This window comes from Aotus nancymaae, unplaced genomic scaffold (assembly GCF_030222135.1).
Source record: "Aotus nancymaae isolate 86718 unplaced genomic scaffold, 86718_ANA_hifiasm-v0.15.2.pri h1tg000008l, whole genome shotgun sequence".
Lineage (NCBI taxonomy): Eukaryota > Metazoa > Chordata > Mammalia > Primates > Aotidae > Aotus > Aotus nancymaae.
Window position 1 is genome coordinate 31,349,748 of NW_026988419.1, and position 23,492 is coordinate 31,373,239.

The 23,492-nt window shown below is 45.4% G+C and overlaps 1 protein-coding gene across 1 annotated transcript in view; it reads right to left on the reverse strand.

Moving 5' to 3' along the window:
• Nucleotides 1-23,492, reverse strand: part of KIAA2012 (KIAA2012 ortholog) — a 133,963-nt gene that overhangs the window by 40,105 nt on the left and 70,366 nt on the right. The window contains exon 14 of the mRNA XM_064373159.1: nucleotides 7,824-7,961. Within this exon, the coding sequence (XP_064229229.1) occupies nucleotides 7,824-7,961 (138 nt within the window). The remainder of the gene's footprint in view (nucleotides 1-7,823; nucleotides 7,962-23,492) is intronic.

A 23,492-nucleotide genomic window follows, 5' to 3' on the forward strand; every position in this document is an offset into this window, starting at 1 on the left:
AGAAACTAAACCTAAATAAAATGCTATGTCACTTTTAGTCTGAGTTACAAATGCCGTGATTAAAACTGAGTGATGGAAACACAGGTAATAATTCTTGGTGAGTGAGCAAAACAAATGGAGGGACTGCAAATTCAAATCCCAGGTCTGTTATCCCAGCCAGTGCTCTCCCTCTGTTCATTCAGCTAATGAACATTTATTGAGTGTCTGCTGTGTGCCAGGTACTGATAGGCACTGGGGGCACAAAGATGAAAGATGTAGTCATAGGACGCTCACTGACTTGTGGGGAAATGACAAGTCAGTTTGCAATGCAGCGTGATAAATGTTGTGGCAGATTATGACAGGTTTCTGCAGGGCCTCATGGGAGGTGAAGCTAAATTAGGCTGGGAAGGTTGTTTACCAGCAGACACAGCGCTAAATCTTGCAGTGAAGGGAAGGTAGAACAATTCCAGGCAGAGGAAGCAGCATGTGCTGGTTAGGGGATAGTTTGGTGTGGGGGCAGTGTGTGGACACTGTAAATTAGACACAGGCCAGATCTTGCATGTTACAGTTTGGAGTTTAAGAAAAATTGCACGTTATATATTTTTCTATTTGTAAAATAAATACATCTTTGATGCTGGGAATTTAACCAGAGGGCCAATGGGGACACAGTCAAGAATTTCAAGCAAACCAGTGATAAGACTGAGCTGTATTTAGAAAGAGCAGTGGCAGCAGTGTGGTATTATAAGACCGGGGGAGGAGGAAGAGTCACAAACACTTTGTGAACACAAACTTCAGCATTGAAACCAACATGTGAGAGGTGGTTTCTCTGGTGGCTGAGTTATAGGTCCTACAGTCAGGCTGTCTGCACTAAAGTCCTAACTCCTACACTTGGTGTCTTACAGACCATGGGAGTTACTTAACCTCTGAGCCTCAGTTTCTTCAACTGGAAACAGACAGATGCTGGACAAATGATTTTGGGTTATCTGTCCTTGGAAAACCTTCCAGCCGTCCTGCCCTCCACTCTCATGCACAGCACCCTGTCTGGGCACATTACTTTTAGGACCACAGCAAGCTTTCTTGGGGAGCTGCTGGGAGGATGGAGGAGCATGGGATGCAGGAGTCTGAGGTGTGGCCTCCAGCCTGCCTTGAGCCATCTGCATGGCTTATCATTGAACCTCAGCTTCTACACCTGTGAAATGGGAGTAACAATAAATAATCGTACAGAGTTCTCAAAAGGCTTAACCAGAAAAATACATTTGGAAATTCCATGTTACATACTGTAAGGTTTAAATGAGGCAACTGAGGCCAGTTATTGGAATAAAGAAATTTAATTGGCTCCTGGGCGAGGTTCTGCGGTCTGACAGGAGGGGCCGGAGGAGTCACGCTTGACTCCTCTTGGGCGTGGGGTTTTACAGGGAGTGGAGGCGTTTTGATTGGTTGTGGGGAAGCAGGACGTGGACGGGGCAAGCTGCTACTGGCAGGTGGGCGGGATTTCCAGTGAGCGGGCCGCCCAGGGGGAGTGAGACCTGGACGGGGCAAAATGCTATTGGGCAGGTTCTGGCGGGGCTTCTTTTAAATTTTGGTGGGGTTCTTCAACAGTTGGCTAGGTGCTGAGTGCAGAGGCTAGTGTTGAGTGCAGATTTGCGTGCTGAGTGCAGAAGTGGGCGTGGAGTGGTGACGTGGTTTCTAGGCGTGGAGGGGGGTGGGTGTGTCCGAGCTCCTGGCAAGGCTACCGGCCTTACACATACCATGTGATATATGAATATAAATGACTAATTTCAATACTTTCTTAATGATGGCTTTTTTCTTTTGGAGCTAGAACAAACTCATATTTTTCCTGGCAATATTAGTCAAGTGTCCTGGAACCACTAAATCTTGAGACCAGCTCATGATCCCTCTACAACTTTCCTGCCAAGTGGTCATTAAGGCACATTTAAATGCTTCTGGAGACCAGAATTTATCTCCTAAGGCACCCTGCTCCATCTTTAGACAATGTCCTAAGTCAAGCATTATTTCCTTGTTGTATGTGAAATCCGCAGATTCAGGGGCAGCTCCCCTCTGCTTGGTGGTATGCATGTACACCTGGCCACATAAGTAAAGCTTGGGACTGGCCTCAAAACAGGTGGGGCAGCTCTAACTGCAGGCACAGCTGGCTCTTGTCTGTCCAGGCCAATTCCTCTACTTTGCATTTGAGGGCACTATGTGCTAACTGTGTGGGAACTGCAAGGTGGAAGCTTATTTCTCATTCTTCAGATGTTCTGGGCATAACATACACACCCTTTGATAGCAACGTGGAGTATAAGGATATTCAATTCGGTATCTAACGTTTATTACTATTTTCTTCCCTACTACCATGACCTATCCCTGAAAATTCAAAAAGTCCCTGAAAAAAAACTCTATCCTTATTCATTCATCAATTACCATTTCTTTTTGAAAAACAAAATCGAGTTTTTAAAAACATGGTTCAAAAAATTTGTTTTCTTCTTTTTTGGTTTAGAAAACAGGTTGGTCTTGGCCAGGCGCAGTGGCTCAAACTTGTAATCCCAGCACTTTGGGAGATTGAGGTGGGTGGATCACCTGAGGTCAGGCGTTCAAGACCAGCCTGGCCAATATGGAGACCCATCTCTACTAAAAATACAAAAAATTAACTGGGAGTGGTGGCAGGCACTTAAAATCCCAGCTACTGAGGAGGCTGTGGCAGGAGAATCGCTTGAGACTGGAAGGCGGAGGTTGCAGTGTGCTGAGATTGTGCCATTGCACTCCAGCCTGGGCAACAAGGGTGAAACTCTGTCTCTCTCTCTGTCTCTTTTTTTTTTTTTTTTTTTAAAGAGACGGAGTCTCGCTCTGTTGCCAGGCTGGAGTGCAGTGGCGTGATCTCAGCTCACTGCTACCTCTACCTACTGGGTTTAAGCGATTCTCTTGCCTCAGCCTCCCCAGTAGCTGGGACTACAGGTGTGTGCCACCATGCCCAGCTAATTTTTGTACTTTTAATAGAGATGGGGCTTCACCATGTTGGCCAGGCTTGTCTGGATCTCTTGACCTTGTGATCTGCCCACCCAGCCTCCCAAAGTGCTGAGATTACAGGCATGAGCCACTGCACCCGGCCAAAACTCTGTCTCAAGAAAAAAAAAACAAACAGAAAAAAGAAAAGAAAAGAGCCTGGTCTCAAACTCCTCAGCTCAAGGGATCCAAGCAGCTGGGATCCTAGACATGTGCCACTGTGTCCGGCATGGTTCGATTTTTAAATGAACCCAGATATACTCTGGATCAATCATATTTCCCCAAATCTAAGCCTGATATAAACAGATTATTCTATATAATCGGCTAATAGTGTAGCCTTCAGTGTCGTAAAGAGATTCTTAAAATGTGAGAATTTCACATGCAATAAATGGGAAATGAATGAATGCTCTCCTATAGTAACATGAGCCTACTTCTGCCACAAAACTGTGCTGATATTACCTGGTTCATTGTTTATCTTCCCCTTAGATTCTAGGCTCCTTGGAAGGTCCAGGATAGAGATGATTCATCTTGTATGCTCAGTGCCTATCGTAGTGTCTGATACACAGAGTGTGTTGAATATATGTTGGCTGAGGGGAACCGAATGATCAGTGGGAGAGAAAGTTTCGTATTGTCTCCACAGAACTTGGGTAGGACTAGAGGGAAGGTCAAAGTCCTGTGGGGTCAGAAAATCTTCCTGGAGCAGATGAAATGTGTCCACAGGAATAGAATTTTCTAGAAGGAGTGCTGGATGCTTAGCTAACATGATAGGAAGTGTTTTTGATTGGACAGGGCTCAGCTGAGGGCTGCAGTGAAGCTTTATAACAGATGGTTGAGCATAGGCACCGGAACTGGGCTGCCTGACCAAATCTTCCTTCTGCAATTTACCAACTGTGTGACATTTGGGAAGTTACTTGCCTCTCAATGCCTTAGTTTTCTCATCTGTAAAATGGAGTAATTCTACTTATTTGTGAACTAAATAAATGCATGTATATACAATTTAGAACAAAGCCAGCCACAGAATATGTACTCAGTAATGTTAGCAACTGTGATTATTTTTTATCTCTTTCCATTCCTTTGTTCTGCCTTGACCTTTCTTGTCACATACTATCATACCGGGCAACCTGCGATGCTCCCTACATGCCCCAGGCAAAAATGAATGACATGCATGTGAATAGGCAGGGGATACATGAATGTATAGAATGAGATGGTTTCTGCACAGCTCCAGGTATGGAGGGCAGCCTGTGTGCTGACTGTCTAGAATGAGCTAGTTTCTACATGGCTCAAGGTGTGGAGGGCAGCCTCTGTACTGAATGTATAGAATGAGGTGGTTTCTACATGGCTCAAGGTGTGGAGGACAGCCTGTGTATTGACTGTATAGAACGAGCTGGTTTCTACATGGCTTCAGTTGTGGAGGACAGCCTTATGTGCTCACTGTATAGAATGAGCTGGTTTCCACATAGCTGCAGGTGTGGAGGAGAGCCTGTGTGCTGACTGTATAGAATGAGCTGGTTTCTACATAGCTCCAGGTGTGGAGGGCAGCCTGTGTGTTGACTGTATAGAATGAGATGGTTTCTACCTGGCTCCAGGTGTGGAGGGCAGCCTGTGTGCTGACTCTATAGAATGAGGTGGTTTCTACATAGCTCCAGGTGTGGAGGGCAGCCTGTGTGCTGACTGTATAGAATCAGCTGGTTTCCACATAGCTCCAGGCGTGGAGGACAGCCTGTGTGCTGACTGTATAGAATGAGCTGTTTTCTACCTGGCTCCAGGTGTGGAGGACAGCCTGTGTGCTGACTGTATAGAATCAGCTGGTTTCCACATAGCTCCAGGCGTGGAGGACAGCCTGTGTGCTGACTGTATAGAATGAGCTGTTTTCTACCTGGCTCCAGGTGTGGAGGACAGCCTGTATGGTGACTGTATAGAATGAGCTGTTTTCTACCTGGCTCCAGGTGTGGAGGACAGCCTGTATGGTGACTGTATAGAATAAGCTGTTTTCTACCTGGCTCCAGGTGTGGAGGGCAGCCTGTGTGCTGACTCTATAGAATGAGATGGTTTCTACCTGGCTCCAGATGTGGAGGACAGCCTGTGTGCTGACTGTATAGAATGAGCTGGTTTCTACATGGCTCCAGGTGTGGAGGACAGCCTGTGTGTTGACTGTATAGAATGAGCTGGTTTCTACATGGCTCCAGGTGTGGAGGACAGCCTGTGTTCTGATTGTATATAATGAGTTGGTTTCTACCTGGCTCCAGGTGTGGAGGACAGCCTGTGTGTTGACTGTATAGAATGAGCTGTTTTCTACCTGCCTCCAGGTGTGGAGGACAGCCTGTGTGCTGACAGTATAGAATGAGTTGCTTTCTACATAGCTCCAGGTGTGGAGGACAGCCTGTGTATTGACTGTATAGAATGAGATGGTTTCTACCTGGCTCCAGGTGTGGGGACAGCCTGTGTGCTGACTGTATAGAATGAGGTGGTTTCTACATAGCTCCAGGTGTGGGCACAGCCTATGTGTTGACTGTATAGAATGAGCTAGTTTCTACATGGTTCCAGGTGTGGAGGACAGTCTGTGTGCTGACTGTATAGAATTAGGTGGTTTCTACCTGGCTCCAGGTGTGGAGGGCAGCCTGTGTGCTCTTCTCTGTTTGAACTCGCCATCTTTGTCTGTACTACCCTGAGACTGCGTCTTACTATACAGCAATCCCTAAGAACCTGGGAGCTACGACATGTGCAAAGGAGTGTATCTAGAGAGAGCTGTGAACACTGAAGATTTCCAGGAAAACCCATGGTCTTTTGGGCAAATACTGGCCTAGGACTCAGAAAGTGCACTGAGCATGTACTTTGTGAGTCCTTTGCAAGCAGGCTGAGTTGCCATTTCTATGAGTCTTGGGGATGGGAAAGTGGGCCTCAGGGATGACAACTCTTTTCCTTCTATAATACTGTGCCAAAATTACTGGACGAAATAAGTGTAACATGAAAGCATTGTGGATACTAAATATACAAGCAATTACTGTAAAATTCCCTACTTTGAATTCTGCAGTTCTTAGATGCTCCACATTTTCTTATCTCATTTCCTCAGCAGCTATCACCTTTGAACATGCTGCACACTCCGCTTGCTTATTACGTCTGTTGTCTGTTCTCTATCCTGGAGCAGGGCAGGGATCTTGATCTGTTTTGTTCATTGATGTATCCCAAATGCCCCAAAACTGCCAAACACATAGTAGAAAGCAGGTGCTCAAATATCGGTTAAATGAATGGTAACTGTGATATTTCCTCCCAGAAAGTACAATTCATAATTCTTTCAGCCCCAAGAGAATAACTAAACTGTGGCTAAGAACAAAAGGGATAGTTTCAGTCATGTAAGTTATGGAGCATGGCAATCTTTTTTGAATACTGGTAGAAAACATCTTTTCTTTTGCTGTCCAGAATCATTCTCCTTTCCTATAGTTTTTTTTTTTTCCTATGAAGATGGGGTCTCATATGTTGCTCAGGCTGGAGTGCAGTAGCTATTGCAGACGTAATCATAGCACACTACAACCTTGAACTCCCAAACTCAAGTGATCCTCCCACCTCAATCTCCTGAGGAGCTGAAATTCCTTTTTATAGTTTTCATTACTCCATTTTCCTCTTTAGACATGCTTTCTCTTCCCATTCTCAGTCCCTGTGGCTCCAGGGTGGGCCAGTGGCTTTCATTTGGGTATAGATAAGTGACCTGCGTTGGTTTACATTCAGTTCTGGAATGATCTGGGAAACAGAAGATGGTGGCCAGCTTGCCACCCCTGGGGAAGAGCCTATCTAAGAGGAAGCCCTGAAAAGCAGAGCCCATTCATGGACAGAGACAGAATTTGGGCAAATGCACAACTCTTAATCAAAGCTCCACCTTGCAGAACTGGGATTGGGGCAGCCCAGAGAATTAGGAGGGTGACCCTCATGACCTCCAAAGGTGCTGCCAGTCTATGGCACCTGATAGAGCCATCACCATGCACTAGGCAAGTATTTGTTTTTTTTCTGCCCCATTCCTGTCTTTCTCAGTCATTCTTATCAAGGGCCTGGAATATTTCCTCCAGGTTACTATGAAGGATCTGAGATCCTTCCATGCCAGGTCTGGCTCTGTTCCTGGTCAGTTTCTTTGACTCCATGGCTATTTATTTCCAGTTCAGTAAGCTCTGAGGAGGGCAAAGAATGGGTAGGAAAGGGGCCCTAAACCAGAGGGTGTGGGATGAAAAGGATGGGTCAATTCATGGAGCATTTAATGAGCACCTTCCACGCGTCGGGCGCTGTGTTCGACGCTGGGGTGGGAGGGAGTATGGCAAAGATGGACAAATGCCATCCTTACTATAGAAACCCTCAGTACCCTTAACTTGAAATGAAGCTGAGCTTGAGAGATCAATGAACTTTTAGAGAACAGAAAGCAAGGCCAGATATCCAGAAAGGAATTTGCAGTTGACTTCTAAATAGTTAGCTCAAGAATCAGTCTTCTCTACAGTAGTAACATCAACTCTACCAAGTGATAGTGGTAAAACAGTAACAATTATTTTAGTTACTGTCAAGATAAAATGAATTGTATTTGCCTGTTTTATAAGGTGGTTTAAAGTTACTCTTTCTCCTCTCTGTTCCCTGTCCCCCACCACCCAAACCGGACACCCGACTGATTTGTCCCCGATGGCTGGCTGGGATTACTGTCCTAATTTGCTCTTTCCTCATCTGCTACAAACTGCCTATTTTCTGTGCTTCTGATAATGCAGGAGCTCTGAGGGACTTCTGAAGCTGTTTTTGTACCATGCAGAAGTGTATTAACTGGAATTCCTATGTTTGTGTCTATAAAACCCCTCGTCTTCTCAGTGTGAGATCACCTTCAGGAACGGCGTCATGTCGATGTGCAGCTTGCGCGTGTAAAATTCTTTTCTGTTTGAACATATCAGCCCTTTATTTATACAACTTTGAGGCTCTCCTGTCTTCTGAGCTGCTGCCTCCAAGGACTGCTGGGCTCCCTGTGAAGAGAAGTAGAAAGCCCAAACTTTCATATGAATGATATACGGTGCAACAAGAGCTAGTCCAAATCCCCAAATATTTATAGAAAGCAATTTTTAAAATCACTGAAACGGTAATAGGCAACACCTATTTTTACTGTTGAAGACACAGAGAACCCTATAGAGAGAAAATAGCCCAAGACTGTTTATTAATTAATACCTAAGGAAGTGGAAAAAGGGAGCTTCCTAGGTCCCAGGTTTTTTTTTTTTTTTTTTTGAGATGGTGTTTCGCTCTTGTTGCCCAGGCTAGAGTGCAATGGCGTGATCTCGGCGCACTACAACCTCTGCCTACTGGGTTCAAGCAATTCTCCTGTCTCAGTCTCCCAAATAGCTGGGATTACAGGCATGTGCCACCATGCCTGGCTACTTTTTTTTTTTTTTTTTGTATTTTTAGTAGAGACGGAGTTTCACCATGTTGGTCAGGCTGGTATCGAACTCCTGACCTCATGATCCACCTGCCTTGGCCTCCCAAAGTGGTGGGATTACAGGTGTAAGCCACTGCACCCGGCCGGTCCCAGGGTTTAATTATTTCATTTAACCCTTACAACAACCCTGTAAGACAGGTACTGTTACTCCCATTATACAGACGAGGAAACCAGGAGGCTCTGGGAGGTTAAGCAAGTTGCCCAAGGCCATTAGCTGATACAAGCAGAGCTAAAATCACCATCTGCTGAAGACTCCTTTTTAATGAGATCTTTTTGATACTTCTACAGCTTCCATGAATGGTTATCAAATCTGCTTTGCAGCAAATATGGTTATAGCAAGATTCCAGTTTATTTCCAAGATGACAAAATTGAATTTTATGTGTTAGGAAGACTGATTGGAACAAATGTAGCAGAGAGAGAAGGAAGAATGGGCTAACAGAGGAGTTTTGGAGGCCCCGGGTGCTCTCTGAGCTTCTGGGCCATGCAAAGGGTGTCGCATTTCAGGACACCACAGGGTTGGATCTGAAGCTGCCCTCCAACCCATGCCCCACACTGCAACCTGGGTGCTCCTTCCAAGATACACACTGGACCATATCACTTCTCTGCTTGAAACCTTCAAAAGCCATTGTCCTCAAGATGAAGGCCAATTGGCTTACAAGGTTTAAAGCCCTTTCTGCCTGGCCCTGGATGATCTCTCCTGCTTCATTCAGTCATTCAACAAATATTTATTGGGTGCCTTTTCTATGCCAGGCAGAGCAGATAGGACAGTGCCCAAAGGGATGAAAGTCTCCACCCTCATGAAGAGTACACATCCATTCCACTGAAAGGGAAGACAGAATCAACAAGGAACTGGAACATAAGTACCTGTGAAGGTGGTTTGTGTTAGGGAGAAAAAGAAAACACAAAGTGGGCTAAGGGAATAGCTGGGGATGGAAGTGGAGGCTGCAATTTTAAGCAGGGAGTCAAGGAAGGTCCCATGAAAAAGCAATGACTGAGCAAAGCTCTGAAGATGGTGAGGGAGGGTTCTAGGGCCTATTTGCATGAAGAGTTTACTTCACGATGGGAATAGCAGGTGCAGAGGGCCACATGGACACCAGCCCTTGAGCTCCCGGAGCAAGGCCTTTGCACATATCCTTCCCTCTCCCCCTTTTGACTCTTCTTCATCCTTCAGGTCTGGCTTCCCTGTGCCTGTGACCTCCCAGAGCATAAGCACCTTCCACCATTGCCCACTATAATTGCTCAGGCTTGTGCAGCCATCTCTCCTCCCCCTCTAGACTGGAAGCCCCCTGAAGGCAGGAACCACGGCTGTTCCATTCCCATTGTCCCAGCAGTTTCTGACTCCGGGTCTGGAAATGAACACACACTTGATACATATTTGCTGAACAAAAGAGTAAGTAACAGTTTATGGCCCACTTCAATGCAAAGTCACATGCTTGGGTGGTTTTTCATTTATCCATTAAACTGATATTTATCAAGTGCCTACCATATGTCAGCACACATAAGAAAGATGATGCTTTTAGGTAGTGACTAGTCTGTGAAGACAATGCAATGGTGCTAGGAGGGAGGGCAATGAGAAGGGGGGGGCCACTTGCTTTGGGTGATCAGGGGAGGCCTCTCTGAGGAGGTGACATTTGAGCAGAGGCCTGGATGACAATCTGGAGCCAGCCCTGGATGGATCTATCTTTAGCAATCAGGGTAGCTGATATCTCTGTGGTCTGATTATTTATTTACTTAATTATTATTATTATTTTTTTGAGACAGATTCTTGCCTTGTCGCCAAGGCTGGAGTGCAGTGGTGGGATCTCGGCTCACTGTAAATTCTGCCTCCTGGGTTCAAGTGATTCTCCTGCCTCAGTCTCCTGAGTAGGTTGGGATTATAGGTGTGTGCTACCATGCCCGGCTAATTTTTGTATTTTTGGTAGAGATGGAGTTTTGCTGTGTTGGTCAGGGTGGTCTTGAACTCCTGACCTCAGGTGATCCACCGGCCTTGGCCTCTCAAAGTGCTGGGATTTATAGCTGTGAGCCACTGTGCCTGGCCTGTGGTCTGATTACTTAGAGGTAAGCAGGGGATCTTTGAAAAAGGAAGTGGAATTCCTGATAGGCCTGTCTGTCCTAGCCTTCTGGGCTCCATCCCTGGCCCTGTGAGGCACCCCTCTGTTTTCTGAGTGGTAGAGCAATCACAACCAATACGTGCAGCTCTTGGGTATGCTGAGAGCAAAGGCAAGAATAAATAGTGATCAGGAGTCAAGGTCTCTAAAGGTATAGGAGGAAGAAGAAAACACAAGATTAAATGGAAGGGAAGGAAAGTGGGATAACTGAAGAAAGCAGAGATGCCTGAAGGTTTTTTGTTTCTTTTCTGTGAACACTTTGGTGGAGATGATTAAAAAACTAATGGAATGGCCAGATGTGGTGGCTTCTGCCTGTAATCCCAGCACTCTGGGAGGCGGAGGTGGGTGGATCGCTCGAGGCCAGCAGTTTAAGACCAGCCTGGTCAACACAGCAAAACCCATTTCTATTAAAAATACAAAAATTAGTCAGGCATGGTGGTGTACACCTGTGGTCACAGCTACTTGGGAGTATGAGGCATGAGAATTGCTTGAACCTGGGAGGTGGAGGTTGCAGTGAGCCGAGATCACATCACTGTACTCCAGCCTGGGCACAGAGTGAGACCGTCTTAAAAAAAAACAAAAAACCAACCAAACCAACCAAAAAACAAAACAAAACAAAAAAACAAAAAAAACTGACGGAATGGTGAAATGTTTAGCAGAAAAACAGAACCCATCCCTTCACCTATATTGTACTGTAAATACTTTAATATTTTTATGTTCTGCTAAAAACACCTGGAAGCCTTTCTCTTCAGTAAATGAAGCAATAAAGATTAACGAGTTAATTTGGTAAAGCTGATTTGAATTGCACAGAAGGCATTGCATAAGTGCTTGGCATTTAAAAAGTTATCTTGACATTTAAAAGGAGATGACTGTTAATGAATTCAAGAGCTAATCTTATACTCTGACAGAGTGAGCCATGGAAAATCCAGGATTATTATCTTGCTGTAAACACAATGTGATTCAGTTGAGCTATCAAAAAAAAAAAAAAGCTATTGGTTGTGTACAAATATCTAGACTCACACACATATATAATATAGCAAAACTTAGAACATTCATGAAAATTACAGACACGTCTTACTATTTCCTTCCTTACTCTTGGATTATAATATCTGAGCTACAGATCCAAGGAGAAACCCTTCTCCCCAGTGATTTTTCCTCCTCCTTTCAGCTGGGGCATTTTAAAGGGTCACTACCCTTTAAAATGGGTTGGCTCTCCAAACAGACCTTGGAACGTCTAACATTAAGAAGGAGACGAAATTCTAAACCCAAGTGGCTGCGTCTCCAGCCCTGGGTCCCACAGAGCCACCAGAGATAAGGATCTGTCCTGTGGGTGTCCCTCAGGCCCTCCTCATTACCTCTCCCACTTCTTTCTAATTGGGGTTCCCCATCTTTGTAGCTGCGGCTTAATGGCTCCAAGAAGAGCGATTGTCCCTCATTAAGGAGGCTGCAACACTTTCGCTGTCTAACTGCCTCCCACGCAGCTCACAACTTCATTCTGGCGGAGAGCAAGCTGCCAAGAGGCTCGGGGAACCTGTGGGCAAGCTGAGCTGGAGGAAGAAACAGAAGGGAGGAGGAGGGCCTTTGTAACCAAGATCTGAAATGTGCTGGGGAACACACCCCGCCATTATCTTCATGCTTGAAGAGCGGGTGGGGGGACTGAAACCCTTAGGTGGTCTCTCAAGTGGCCACATCAAACCTCTGTGCACACAGGGCCTTTGTCCCCTCCTGTGAGTAAACACAAAGAGTCAGTCCCTCCTCTGACCCCAGGGCTCCCCTTGTTGGCTAATAGTCTGACTCCTCTTGGTGGCTCTGAGTCCTGAAGGCACAGAGAGAGCTGAGAGATTTAGTTCCTGGGGGTAAGGGAGAAGGAGGCTGGGACCCTGAGCTTCCCTGTCCTCCCTCCCCCTGCTAGGGTAGGGGAACCAAATCCTGGAAGGGGCCCTTCCTGCAGGAGTGAGGGAGCTGGCAACTTTCTTCGTGTTTGGCCTTCTGGCCCTGTTGTTCCTTGCCCATGGCAGCCTACGGACCTAAAAACGGGCAGTGGGGATGGGGCCATTGATGGGGCTGAGTGTGCCTGGGACTCCCTGGGCTCCCTGAGATGGGGCTGCCTAGAGAGGAGATCCCAGTGGGCCAGGCATTGTACACGCTGTTAATCCCAGGCTGACTTGGAGGGCACCCTCCGTGTGGCAAGGCCAACCTCCCCGGTTACCCCCAAGGTCCTCACTCTGAGGTTCTGTCTCTGTCTAGGTTTCCCTGGCTGGAAGGCAGGAGGCCTCCAGTGTGCAAGGGGTCAGACGGATGCCCAGGATCTTAGCTCAGCAACCTTGCCTGCCCACAGAGCCTCTTTCTGAGGAGCAGCAGAACCCCCGAGCCACAGCGGGCTTCCACCCACACAAATGTGCCCAACAGTCCAGCGCCTGTCACCTGGGTTCATCCTGCTCATCTTGGCCACCTGAGGTCTGGGTCCACTTTTTACATTCTACAGGCAATTTGGTGCTAGTGAAATGGGCTGAGTGGGGCGTTTTGTGAGGGCTCCACAAGTAGGCATGATGGAGACAAAATTAGTTTGGTGGCCAAAGAAAACTTTCTTGTCTTCCTGTCAGAAATTTTGGTCTTCATCTATTTATTTATTTTTTTTTAGATGGAGTTATGCTCTTGTTGCCCAGGCTGGAGGGCAGTGGCATGATCTTGGCTCACCATAACTTCTGCCTCCTGGGTTCAAGCGATTCTCCTGCCTCAGCCTCCTGAGTAGCTGAGATTACATGCATGTGCCACCACGCCTGGCTAATTTTGTATTTTTAGTAGAGATGGGGTTTCTCCATGTTGGTCAGGCTGGTCTTGAACTCCTGACCTCAGGTGATCTGCCCGTTTTTGGCCTCCCAAAGTGCTGGGATTACAGGCGTGAGCCACCTTGCCTGGCTGGTCTTCATCTATTTTTTAATGTCCTCGACTCTATAAAAGGAGATTTTACATCCTCCTGAGTGTTTAGCAAATTAGCCGAACAGTTGGCAAACATGAGACTTGGAAGAGAAACATGGCAGCCTCCAGTCTTGGCTTTTGTAAGGGGCTCATTTCATGACTGGCTAAGTCATGAATCTTTCTGTGCCTCAGCTTCCCTACCTAGAAAATGGGGCTAAGCTCATTGTTCTCTTCCAGGACACTTTGAATAATGAAACTCTGGACACTTTCATTCCAGGGCTTCTACTATCTGGAAGGAAATCTTATCCGTGAGTTCTAATTGATATTGTCTTCAACATAATTATGTGCTTTGTTGATGTAACAGAATCACTGTTTATCTGGCTTAGCAGAAGCTGGAGGAGAAAAATTTCAAGCCAAAATACTGATCTCTTCTGCCCCAAGGGGAGTAGAAACCAGCTTTTTCTGTGAGGGGGTGGGTAGCTGTATTCAGGCTGGAACCATGCCTGTGTTTGAGAGATGCCACATTCTATTTTAGACTGGGAAATGGGAGGTCGGGGGGTGAAAGGTGAGAAATCTGAACAACCCCCCACCTCCTTCCAACTCAAAACTTGAACTCAACATGGTGTGACTTCCTTGTTTTGTTGGGTCTGGTGGGACTTTTCCAATGTGACAACCGACAGACAGGGAATTTCAACTTGCAAAATGATTCCACTGTGAAAAGGTCATTTTTAAGTCAGTTGATTTTTACTAGGAAAAAAAATGGTGTTTTGATTCCCAGACTCGCCCATAAAAGTTGATCTAACCTAAATTCAGCTGGACTATGGAGGTGAGGTAGTTCTGGTCATGTGGGACAGCAGAAGCCTGGAAGAAGAGAAAGAAAATTGTCCTTTCTTTTTCTTTCCTGGCCCTCCACACTTTCCTGACTCCTTCCCCTCCACTAGAGTCTTCTGTCTTCTGATGTCTAAATTTTGCAGCCCTGTGCTGTGGGCCTTGGGGTCCTGCCGACACAATGCTCCTGGTCCCCAAATTCCCTGCCTCCCCTCTGCTCCAGGCCTTCAGCTGTGCTCTCTTAGGTATAGGGGGGAAGCAATTAAAAAACTTTCACAAGGAAATATGAGGAGCCCAAAATAATCTCTAATAGTTCGAATTTTAAGCAGTGAAACACAGTGAACCTTCCAGAAGGCATGGAAGATGTTTGGGAGGCTGAGAGAGGGATGCTTGAATTGGGGGTTGGGTATGGGAAAGGGAGGAACAATTGGTAGATTGACTCATAGTCCTCCTTTAAATGATTCCTGCTTTTCAAGCTTCTCCTTTTCCACGTCTAAACCCATAGATTGTACACAAGCTCCAAGTTCTGTTCTATAATGGCTTTCAAGGCAAGGGACAGGGGAGTATAATAGTAATTATTATAATGTACTGAAGGCTGCCTGCTCCAAGCATTGTGTGAATCCCTTTCCATATGCTTCATCTAATCCTCGTCATGACCCCATCAGGGAAATATTATTATCCTATGAGGAAACTGAGCTGTATTTTTAGTATAGACAGGGTTTCTCTATGTTGGTCAGGCTGGTCTTGAACTCCTGACCTCAGGTGATCCATTCCCCCCCCACCCCCACAGCTTCCCAAAGTGCTGGGATTACAGGCATGAGCCACTGCGCCCAGCCTGTTTATTTTTGAGACAGAGTCTCGCTCTGTCACTCAGACTGGAGTGCAGTGGTGTAATCAAGGCTCACTGCAGCCTCGACCACCCAGGCTCAAGCCATCCTCCTGCCACAGCCTCCTGAGTAGCTGGGATTACAGAAATGCACCACCACACCTGGCTAACTTTTTTTTTTTTTTGAGACAGAGTTTTGTTCTTATCGCCCAGGCTGGAGTGCAATGGCACGATCTTGGTTCACCACAGCCTCCGCCTCCTGGGTTCAAGTGATTCTCCTAGCTCAGCCTCCCGAGTAGCTGGGATTACAGGCACCTGCCACCATGCCTGGCTAATTTTGTATTTTTAGTAGCGGGGTTTCTCCATGTTGGTCAGACTGGTCTCAAACTCCCGATCTCAGGTGATCCATCTGCCTCAGCTTCCCAAAGTGCTGGGATTATGGGAATGAGCCACGGTGCCTAGTTTATACCTGGCTAATTTTTTATAGAGACGGGATCTCACTTTGTTGTCCAGGCTGGTCTCAAACTCCTGGGCTGAAGTAATCCTCCAGCCTTGGCCTCCCAAAGTTCTGGGATTACAGGTGTGAGCCACTGCTCCCGGTCTAGAAGTTGGGATTTAAATGCAGCTCTATTGGATTCGCAAATGACTAGGCCTCTTTGAGTATAGTTCATGTGTGAATGGGGCCCTATTAATCCTGACATCTATTTCCTTATCTGTAAACAGGGATAGTAAGTGTACCAACTACATGGGGATGTTGTAAGGATGAGATAATCCTAAACCCTGTGCATAGCAACACTCAAACACATTGGCTGTTATTACCGTTTAAAAAGACCCTTTCGGCCAGGTGAGTGGCTCACTCCTGTAATGCCAGCAATTTGGGAGGCTGAGGTGGGTGGATTACCCAAGGTCAGGAGTTCAGGACCAGCCTGGCCAACATGGGGAAACTCAACTCTACTAAAACTACAAAAATTAGCCTGGCATGGTGGCCGGGTGCCTGTAATCCCAGCTGCTTGGGAGACTGAGGCAGAAGAATGGATTGAACCCAGGAGGCAGAGGTTGCAGTGAGCCGAGATTGTGCTACTGGACTCCAGCCTGGACAACAGAGCGAGACTCCATCTTAAAAAAAAAGACCCTTTCAAGAGAACGGGGAGATAATTGTTAAAGCTTGTGATAGGTACGTGGTGGTTCATCATACTATTCTTTCTACTTTTACATATGTTTGACATTTTCCATGATACAAAGAAAAAAGGAAAAGGAATTAACTAGGCAGATATTATATGTCACTAGCAGCCAAGACATCAATTAATACAGACTTATTGGAATAAATGACAGTTGCAGGGAAAATTCAACAAATAAAAGCCTTGATTTTGTAATTAAAAACAAACCGCTCTCAGGAAATTAGCCTTAAATTGTCTACGGCGTTTTGGGGCAGACAAAGTAATCCTGTGGGCAACGTTGAATCAGAAGATGAAGTTTGCTTAGATCTTCAAAAAGCCTTTGAATCAAGTTCCACAACCAAAGGGAGACACAGAGAGAGAGAGAGAGAGAGAGAGAGAGAGAGAGAGGAGAGTGAGCACAGGCATGGAACTAGGTGAACTGTTGCAATGTCTTGGAAAACAGAGCCGACTTTAGAAACAAGAAACAAAGGCAGGGTAGGGAGTCAAGAGCATGTCTCTTGATGGGGAAATGGAGAAAGTGAATTATCTTAGGCATCAGTGCGGAGACCAATCTTACTTGTCCGCCTCACAGAGATCTCTAAGAAGGATGCCTAGTCACTTCCCCAAGTCTGCACATGACCCAAAGCTTTTCCAGAGAAGGAAAAACCAAATCATAATGACCAATTGCAGGAAATGCCCAGATTTTGTGAATTGTGGGGTAAATATCAGTTGAACTTCCATCTCATTATCACTGAAAATACAAGTGCAATGTCTAAATCTTAGAGGAGATGGCATTTTTCTATCCAGAACATGGACCTTAATGTTACTAACAGATTTATTTGTTAATATTTATCTATATAGCGATAGGGTCTCACTTTTTTGCCCTGGCTAGTTTGGAACTCCTGGTTTCAAGTGATCCCCCGACCTCAGCCTCCCAAAGTGCTGGGATTACAGGCATGAGCCACCATACCCGGCCTGTTGATTTATTTTTGAGTGGCTCCCATGTACCAGAAACTGTGCCAGACACAAGGAATACAAAGGCAGGTAACAGCCTTAAACAGAAGGCAGGGTAGGGTATGGCTTAGAAGGACTCTGAAATAAAAGGTTACCTTTGTACCCTTGTACAAAACATAGTGGTTTATGTTTTGTGTGTGTGTGCGTGCGTGTGTGTGTGTGTGTGTGTGTGTTGTTTCTGGTCCTGAAAGAGGAGGCTGACGGGGATATGAACACCATCTGTGAAACCAGCAAGGAAACAGATTGGGTAAACACAGGTTTATTCAAACCAAATCATGGTGTGCTAGAATTACAGGTTACTCTTTGAAATCCAAAAGAGGTAAATGTAGGATACATAAGATCAAATATGAATTTATACTGTTGTAAACTGATGAAACCTGAGCTGAAGAGATAGTATAGGTTGAAACAGAAGTGGAAAAAGGGACGAAACACCAATTTAACAGGATTTTTAGGATCCCACCCAAGCTCTAAGCCCCACAAAGCAACAAAACAAAACCCAAGAGAAGGTATGTGAGAAAGGAAGTTTGTTCTCCCCAGCTTGGAAACAGTTTAAACAAAGGGAGAAAAGTGACAATGTGAAAACTGCTGAGATGCTTTCTTTCTTATTTTAAACAAAGAGATGCAGTCATTTTTGGGAGATCTAATTAAGGTTTTGAGCTCGTCCTTTGATACTCTTTACTGAGAATCTCTGCCCCAACATCTCTATAAACAAGCGGGCTTAGCACGTTTTCCAAGCTTACATAGATGGATCTGGATGGATGAGCGTTTTATGGTCTGCGTTCTAATTTTTCAGAAAGATGAATTCATTGTCCCCCAAAGTCTGGAGTTAGAGGGATAAAATGCCAAAAAGGGATTGAGATCCTTAAGAGGAAAATGCCAATGACTCTATTCAATAATCTAATAAAAACCTGATTAATTTTAAATATTTTAAACCTATGATAATTAGCTAAAAAATAATGGTGCTATGGTGTTGACACCTGTTCAGTTTACTGTATACTTGTCATATACTCTGAGTCTTAGATTATTTTATGCTAGACTTGAATAAAACCAGCTCTCCTCATGATCAATCTTTCCTTCTTATAGGGATAATTTAGAAAAAGGCAAACAATGAAGAAAAAAAGACCAGGAAAACAAAGTAAAAAACAAAATATATCTCAATTTCAAGTTAGCATGATTGCACTTTTTAAAATGCATTATTTGCAAGTCTTTTCCTTATAGATACATTTTTTAAAAACATAGTTGCAGTCATGGTAGACTTATTTTGATTTCCACTTTTAAAATGTTAAATTAGGCTGGGCGAGGTGGCTTATGCCTGTAATCCTAGCACTTTGGGAGGTTGAGGTGGGTGGATTGCCTGAGCTCAGGAGTTTGAGACCAGTCTGGGCAACACGGTGAAACCCTGTCTCTACTAAAATACAAAAAAAAAAAAAAAATGTAATCCCAGTTACTTGGGAGGCTGAGGCAGGAGAATTGCTTGAACCCGGGAGGTAGAGGTTGCAGTGAGCTGAGATGGCGCCATTGCACTCCAGCCTGGGCAACAGAGCGAGATCTCATCCTCAAGAAAAAAAAAAAAATCAGTGTTCTCAACTGGAGGTGATTTTGCTCCCCAGTGGACATTTATCAGGGTCTGGAAACATTTTTGATTGTCACAACTGGGGAGGGTTGTGGCATCTACTGGCATCTAGTAGGTAGTGGCCAGGGACACTGCTTAACATCCTACATCAACAGGAAAGTTCCCCACAACAAAGACGGTGTGGTCCAAAATGTCAATGATGTTGCCTGTGTTAAACATTAATATTAAATTTCAGTTTCTGGTATGAACAATCATCCTTTTTTAATGCTGGAATTAAACCTTTCACCAAGGGTGAAACTGCCATTGCAAAATTGTAACTGAGACAGTGAAAGAGATCTGACCTAACCAACTCCATCTTGATTGTAACCTCCAGGCTGTCCTTGTTCATTCCTGCGTGTAGGCTGAACTAACTTTGGGAAAAACTCAGTTTATAGTTTAGCTTTAAAACAAAGACAATAACAGCCCTTTCCCAAAACAAACTCCCTTCCTACCTGGGAAGTAGACTGTCTTCACAGGACTAACAAATTCGCCACAAAATTAGAAATTATGGTGGCTGGAGGCCTCAAGATTCTAAACCTCTCCAAAATTATTTCTCTGATATTAGACTCTTAGGCTGTTTCCAGTTTTTCTCAATTTTTTTTTTTTTTTTTTTTTGAGACAGAGTTTTGTTCTTGTTGTCCAGCCTGGAGTGCAATGGCACGATCTTGGCTCACTGCAACCTCTGCCTTCCAGGTTCAAGCAATTCTCCTGCCTCAGCCTCCCGAGTAGCTGAGATTACAGATGGCTGCCACCATACCTGGCTAATTTTTGTATTTTTAGTAGAGGCAGGGTTTCACATGTTGGCCAGGATGGTCTCGAACTCCTGACCTAGTGATCCACCCACGCTGGCCTCCCAAAGTGGTAGGATTATAGGCGTGAGCCACCGGCCTGGTCTAGTTTTTCTCTATTACAGGTAATGCTGCAAAGGACATCTTCATTGACTTTTTTTTTCCATTGAATTATTTCCTTAGGATAAATTCCCAGGAGTCAGAAATACATAATCAATGGATATTTTATGTTTTTCATGTTTCATGAGTTATATTGCCATTTTGCTTTACAAAGGGATTGAACCAAGACTGTGATTCACCAGAAGCGTATATTAGTTTTACCAAAACCCTGGCAGCCCTGGGTGTTACCATTTAAAAAGAGTAAGAGGAGGCACAAATCTCAGATATAAGATGGTACTTACAGTTTGCCTCAATATGCATTTAAATTGCTAATCAAGATGAATAATTTTTTTGCATTTATTTTCTGTTACTCTTTTTTGGATATGAATTGTTTCTATCTTTTGCTTATTTTTCTCATTATGGTTCTCAATGTTTTTCTTTCAAAATTGCAGGTAATCTTTACTGAGTATAGATAGTAATGTTAAAGTTAATGAAATTATTTTATTTTTTTTTCAGTTTTACTTTCTCCCACCACTGTCTAGCTATGTTAATATTTCCTCCTGAAATTTTCATTTATAATTGTAACACTCTTTTTAGGTGCTGGTCACCTTACCCAACCTGCGGCCTCTATACAGAGAGGCCTCGGGGGAGAGGAAAAGCTTCCCCAGCGATTGATGTCAGTGGCCCACCGAGGTAAGAGCAGTACTCAGTCTCTGAAGGTATCCCAGAAACTAATTTCCCTTAATCAAATGAAGGGCCTTAGGAGGAGCCACGAGGCAGAAATGAAAATAAATCTGAAGGAGAATACCAAATTCTGTGAGGAATTTGAAAGACCCGCATTAAAAAAGGGCGCCGTACCTTCAGGACTTCAGCACTGGCGATGCTCCATATGCAGTTATTAATATGCAAAAAATGCCTTCATAAATACTTGATTCTGTTCACAGTGGGGAAGCAGTTCATTTGAAAGAGGAAATGGGAGCTTGGAGTTGAAACATGTCTGCTTGTCTCCTTTTTCTTTTTTCATTGCTCTCTTTTCATCTCCACATTTCCCCTTGTAGTTTTCTTCCCCCTGCCCCCCACCCACTCACCCCTTCTTCCAACTCCTAGGAAGTTGCTGATGTCAGTTGCTACTCTCATTTCTTTTGATGGATTCACTGCTGAGGCCCTGCTCCTCGGGTCAGGTGTGGAAGGGGTGCCTTGGGAGCCGTTCCCACCATTTGCCATCCTCATCGTGTGTTGGAAGAAGGAGCCTAACCCTTTCTGCTCCCACTGCGGCGCGAACAGCCTCCTCCGAGGAGACAAGGTGACAGCTCTCCCATCGCCGCGGTAGGGCCTCCAGAGAAGCCTCCAGCCCAGGAAACCATCAACCCAGCCTCTGCAGAGGACGGCGTGGCTTTCTCCCCAACCCACACGCCAGAGATTGTTTTCCAAATCTAGGTCTGCGACTTCTTATTAGAGCGTGGTAATACCAGAATATCCACCTTTGGCATGTCTTCCCCTCTCTCAGCTAGCACTGTGATAGAAGTACAAGTCTTTCATGTGACTGAACCCGTAATCGGGTCTGATCCCGAGGAAGGGAGGGAGTGGGGAGTCAGTGGGGGAACTGATGGAAAGGAACGGCTGCTAAGATCAGTATTGTGGTGTCCTCTGCTTCAGGGTGGGAAAGGCCACAGGGGAAGGAATCCCCTGAATTGTCAGTGGCACATAAAGGTAGGGAACTGAAGTCAGCTGGGCAGAAATTTGTTCCTAAATGTGTTTCAGATGCTTTATAATAAACATGAAATTAGTCATTGCCTTGTAGTAGGCCGAGGAAGTAGTTAAAACTGAAGTCAGTGATTAATCTAGTAAGAGGCCATTAGCCTTGAGAAGTGAGCCGGGGTGCAGGGGGCCAGGAAATCACCCCACCTCCCTCCCACCCTGTTTTCTCTGTGTTTGGGGCCGGTGGGGGTCCCTAGACGTCTCAGATGCCCTTTCTTTCCATGGTTGCTTATAAAGGAATTGGGACTACTGCATCTTGGATAAACCTATGGGTTCTGGTGGGAGCCACCCTGCCGGTTCACGTAGGAGGCAGGCGCAAGGGCTTCTCAGCCAGCTGACTTTCCACAGCCTTGCAGGGGAAACGGATGAGAGTTTAAGACTCCTCACTCTGGTGTTCCTTTTTCTGACTGCAAAGTTAATAATTCAGTCTAGGATTTAATTTGACATGTTGAGCCCCTCTTTTTTTTTTTTTTTTTTTAGATGGAGTCTTGCTCTGTCACCCAGGCTGGAGTGTAGTGGCATGATCTTGGCTCACCACAACCTCCACCTCCTGGGTTCAAGCCATTCTCCTGCCTCAGCCCCCCAAGTGGCTGTTATTACAGATGCGCCTGCCACCATGCCCAGCTAATTTTTGTATTTTTAGTAGAGATGGGGTTTCACCATGTTGGCCAAGCTGGTCTTGAACTCCTGAAACTCGTGATCTGCCTGTCTCAACCTCCCAAAGTGCTGGGATTACAGGTGTGAGCCACTGTGCCTGGCTGAGCCCCTCTTTCATTGCAGGTGATAGTAGGTCTTGTGGAACAGAACTGTGGGGCTGTGTCAATTTGGAGTGTGTTTGGGGTATGTGAGGCCTTTGCATGGCCTTTGGGGTTGCAGAATTATCAAAATACACCATATTATGTTTTCCTTAGTCACAGACTCTTTAAAAAACTCTGTTTCTAGATCCCTTATATGGGATGTCTGCAAAGTGGGCATTTAAAAAATGCAAATGTTGAGTTTGCAGCTGCTTGGGAGCTGGGAGGAGCTGCTCAGCCGTGTTTCACCTCAGTGGAGGCCTGACCCAGGCCTGGGGTTGTCACAGAGAGTTCAAGTCCTACCTCAGAGCCCAGCTCAGGCATGCAGATGAAAGCAAACATGTTTCTCTGTTTCTTTTCTTTCTTTCTTTTTTTTTGAGACAGAGTCTTGCTCTGTCACCCAGGCTAGAGTGCAGTGGCACAATCTTGGCTCATTGTAACCTCTGCTTCCCGGGGTTCAAGCAATTCTGCCTCAGCCTCCTGAGTAGCTGGGATTACAGGTGCCTACCACCACGCCCAGCTAATTTTTGTATTTTTAGTAGAGATGGGGTTTCACCATGTTGGCCAGGCTGGTCTCAAACTCCTGACCTCGTGATCCACCTACCTCGGCCTCCCAAAGTGCTGGGATTACAGGCGTGAGCCACTGTGCCCGGCCGCAAACATGTTTCTATTATCATTATATATAGTGAGTGCTGGGGAAGAAGAGAAAGCCAGGCCATGGCAGGAAGGAAGATGGAGAGAATGGTGAAATCAAGATCATGGCCCAGAGGTGTCACTCAGCAGGGTGAGACCTGCGAGGCCCCTGGAGCTGCGTGTGCTGCCTCTGCCTCAGATTCTCTGAGGCCCTGGATTCAGTTCTAGGAATTCCCATGAGTTGCCTCTCTAGAGAGAATTCGAAGACAGTTCCAGCTTCAAAGCTTCCAAGGAAGGAAGAAACTTATAAATATTTGTGAGCATATGTCCTTGAACCACTAATAGATATTCTTCTTTTTTTTTTTTGAGACAGGGTCTCGCTTTGTCACTCAGATTGGAGTGCCGCAGCATGATCTAAGCTCACTGCAACCTCCACCTTCTGGGTTCAAGCGATTTTCTTGCCTTAGCCTCCCAAGTAGCTGGGAGCACAGGTGCATGCCACCACGCCCAGTTAATTTTTGTATTTTTAGT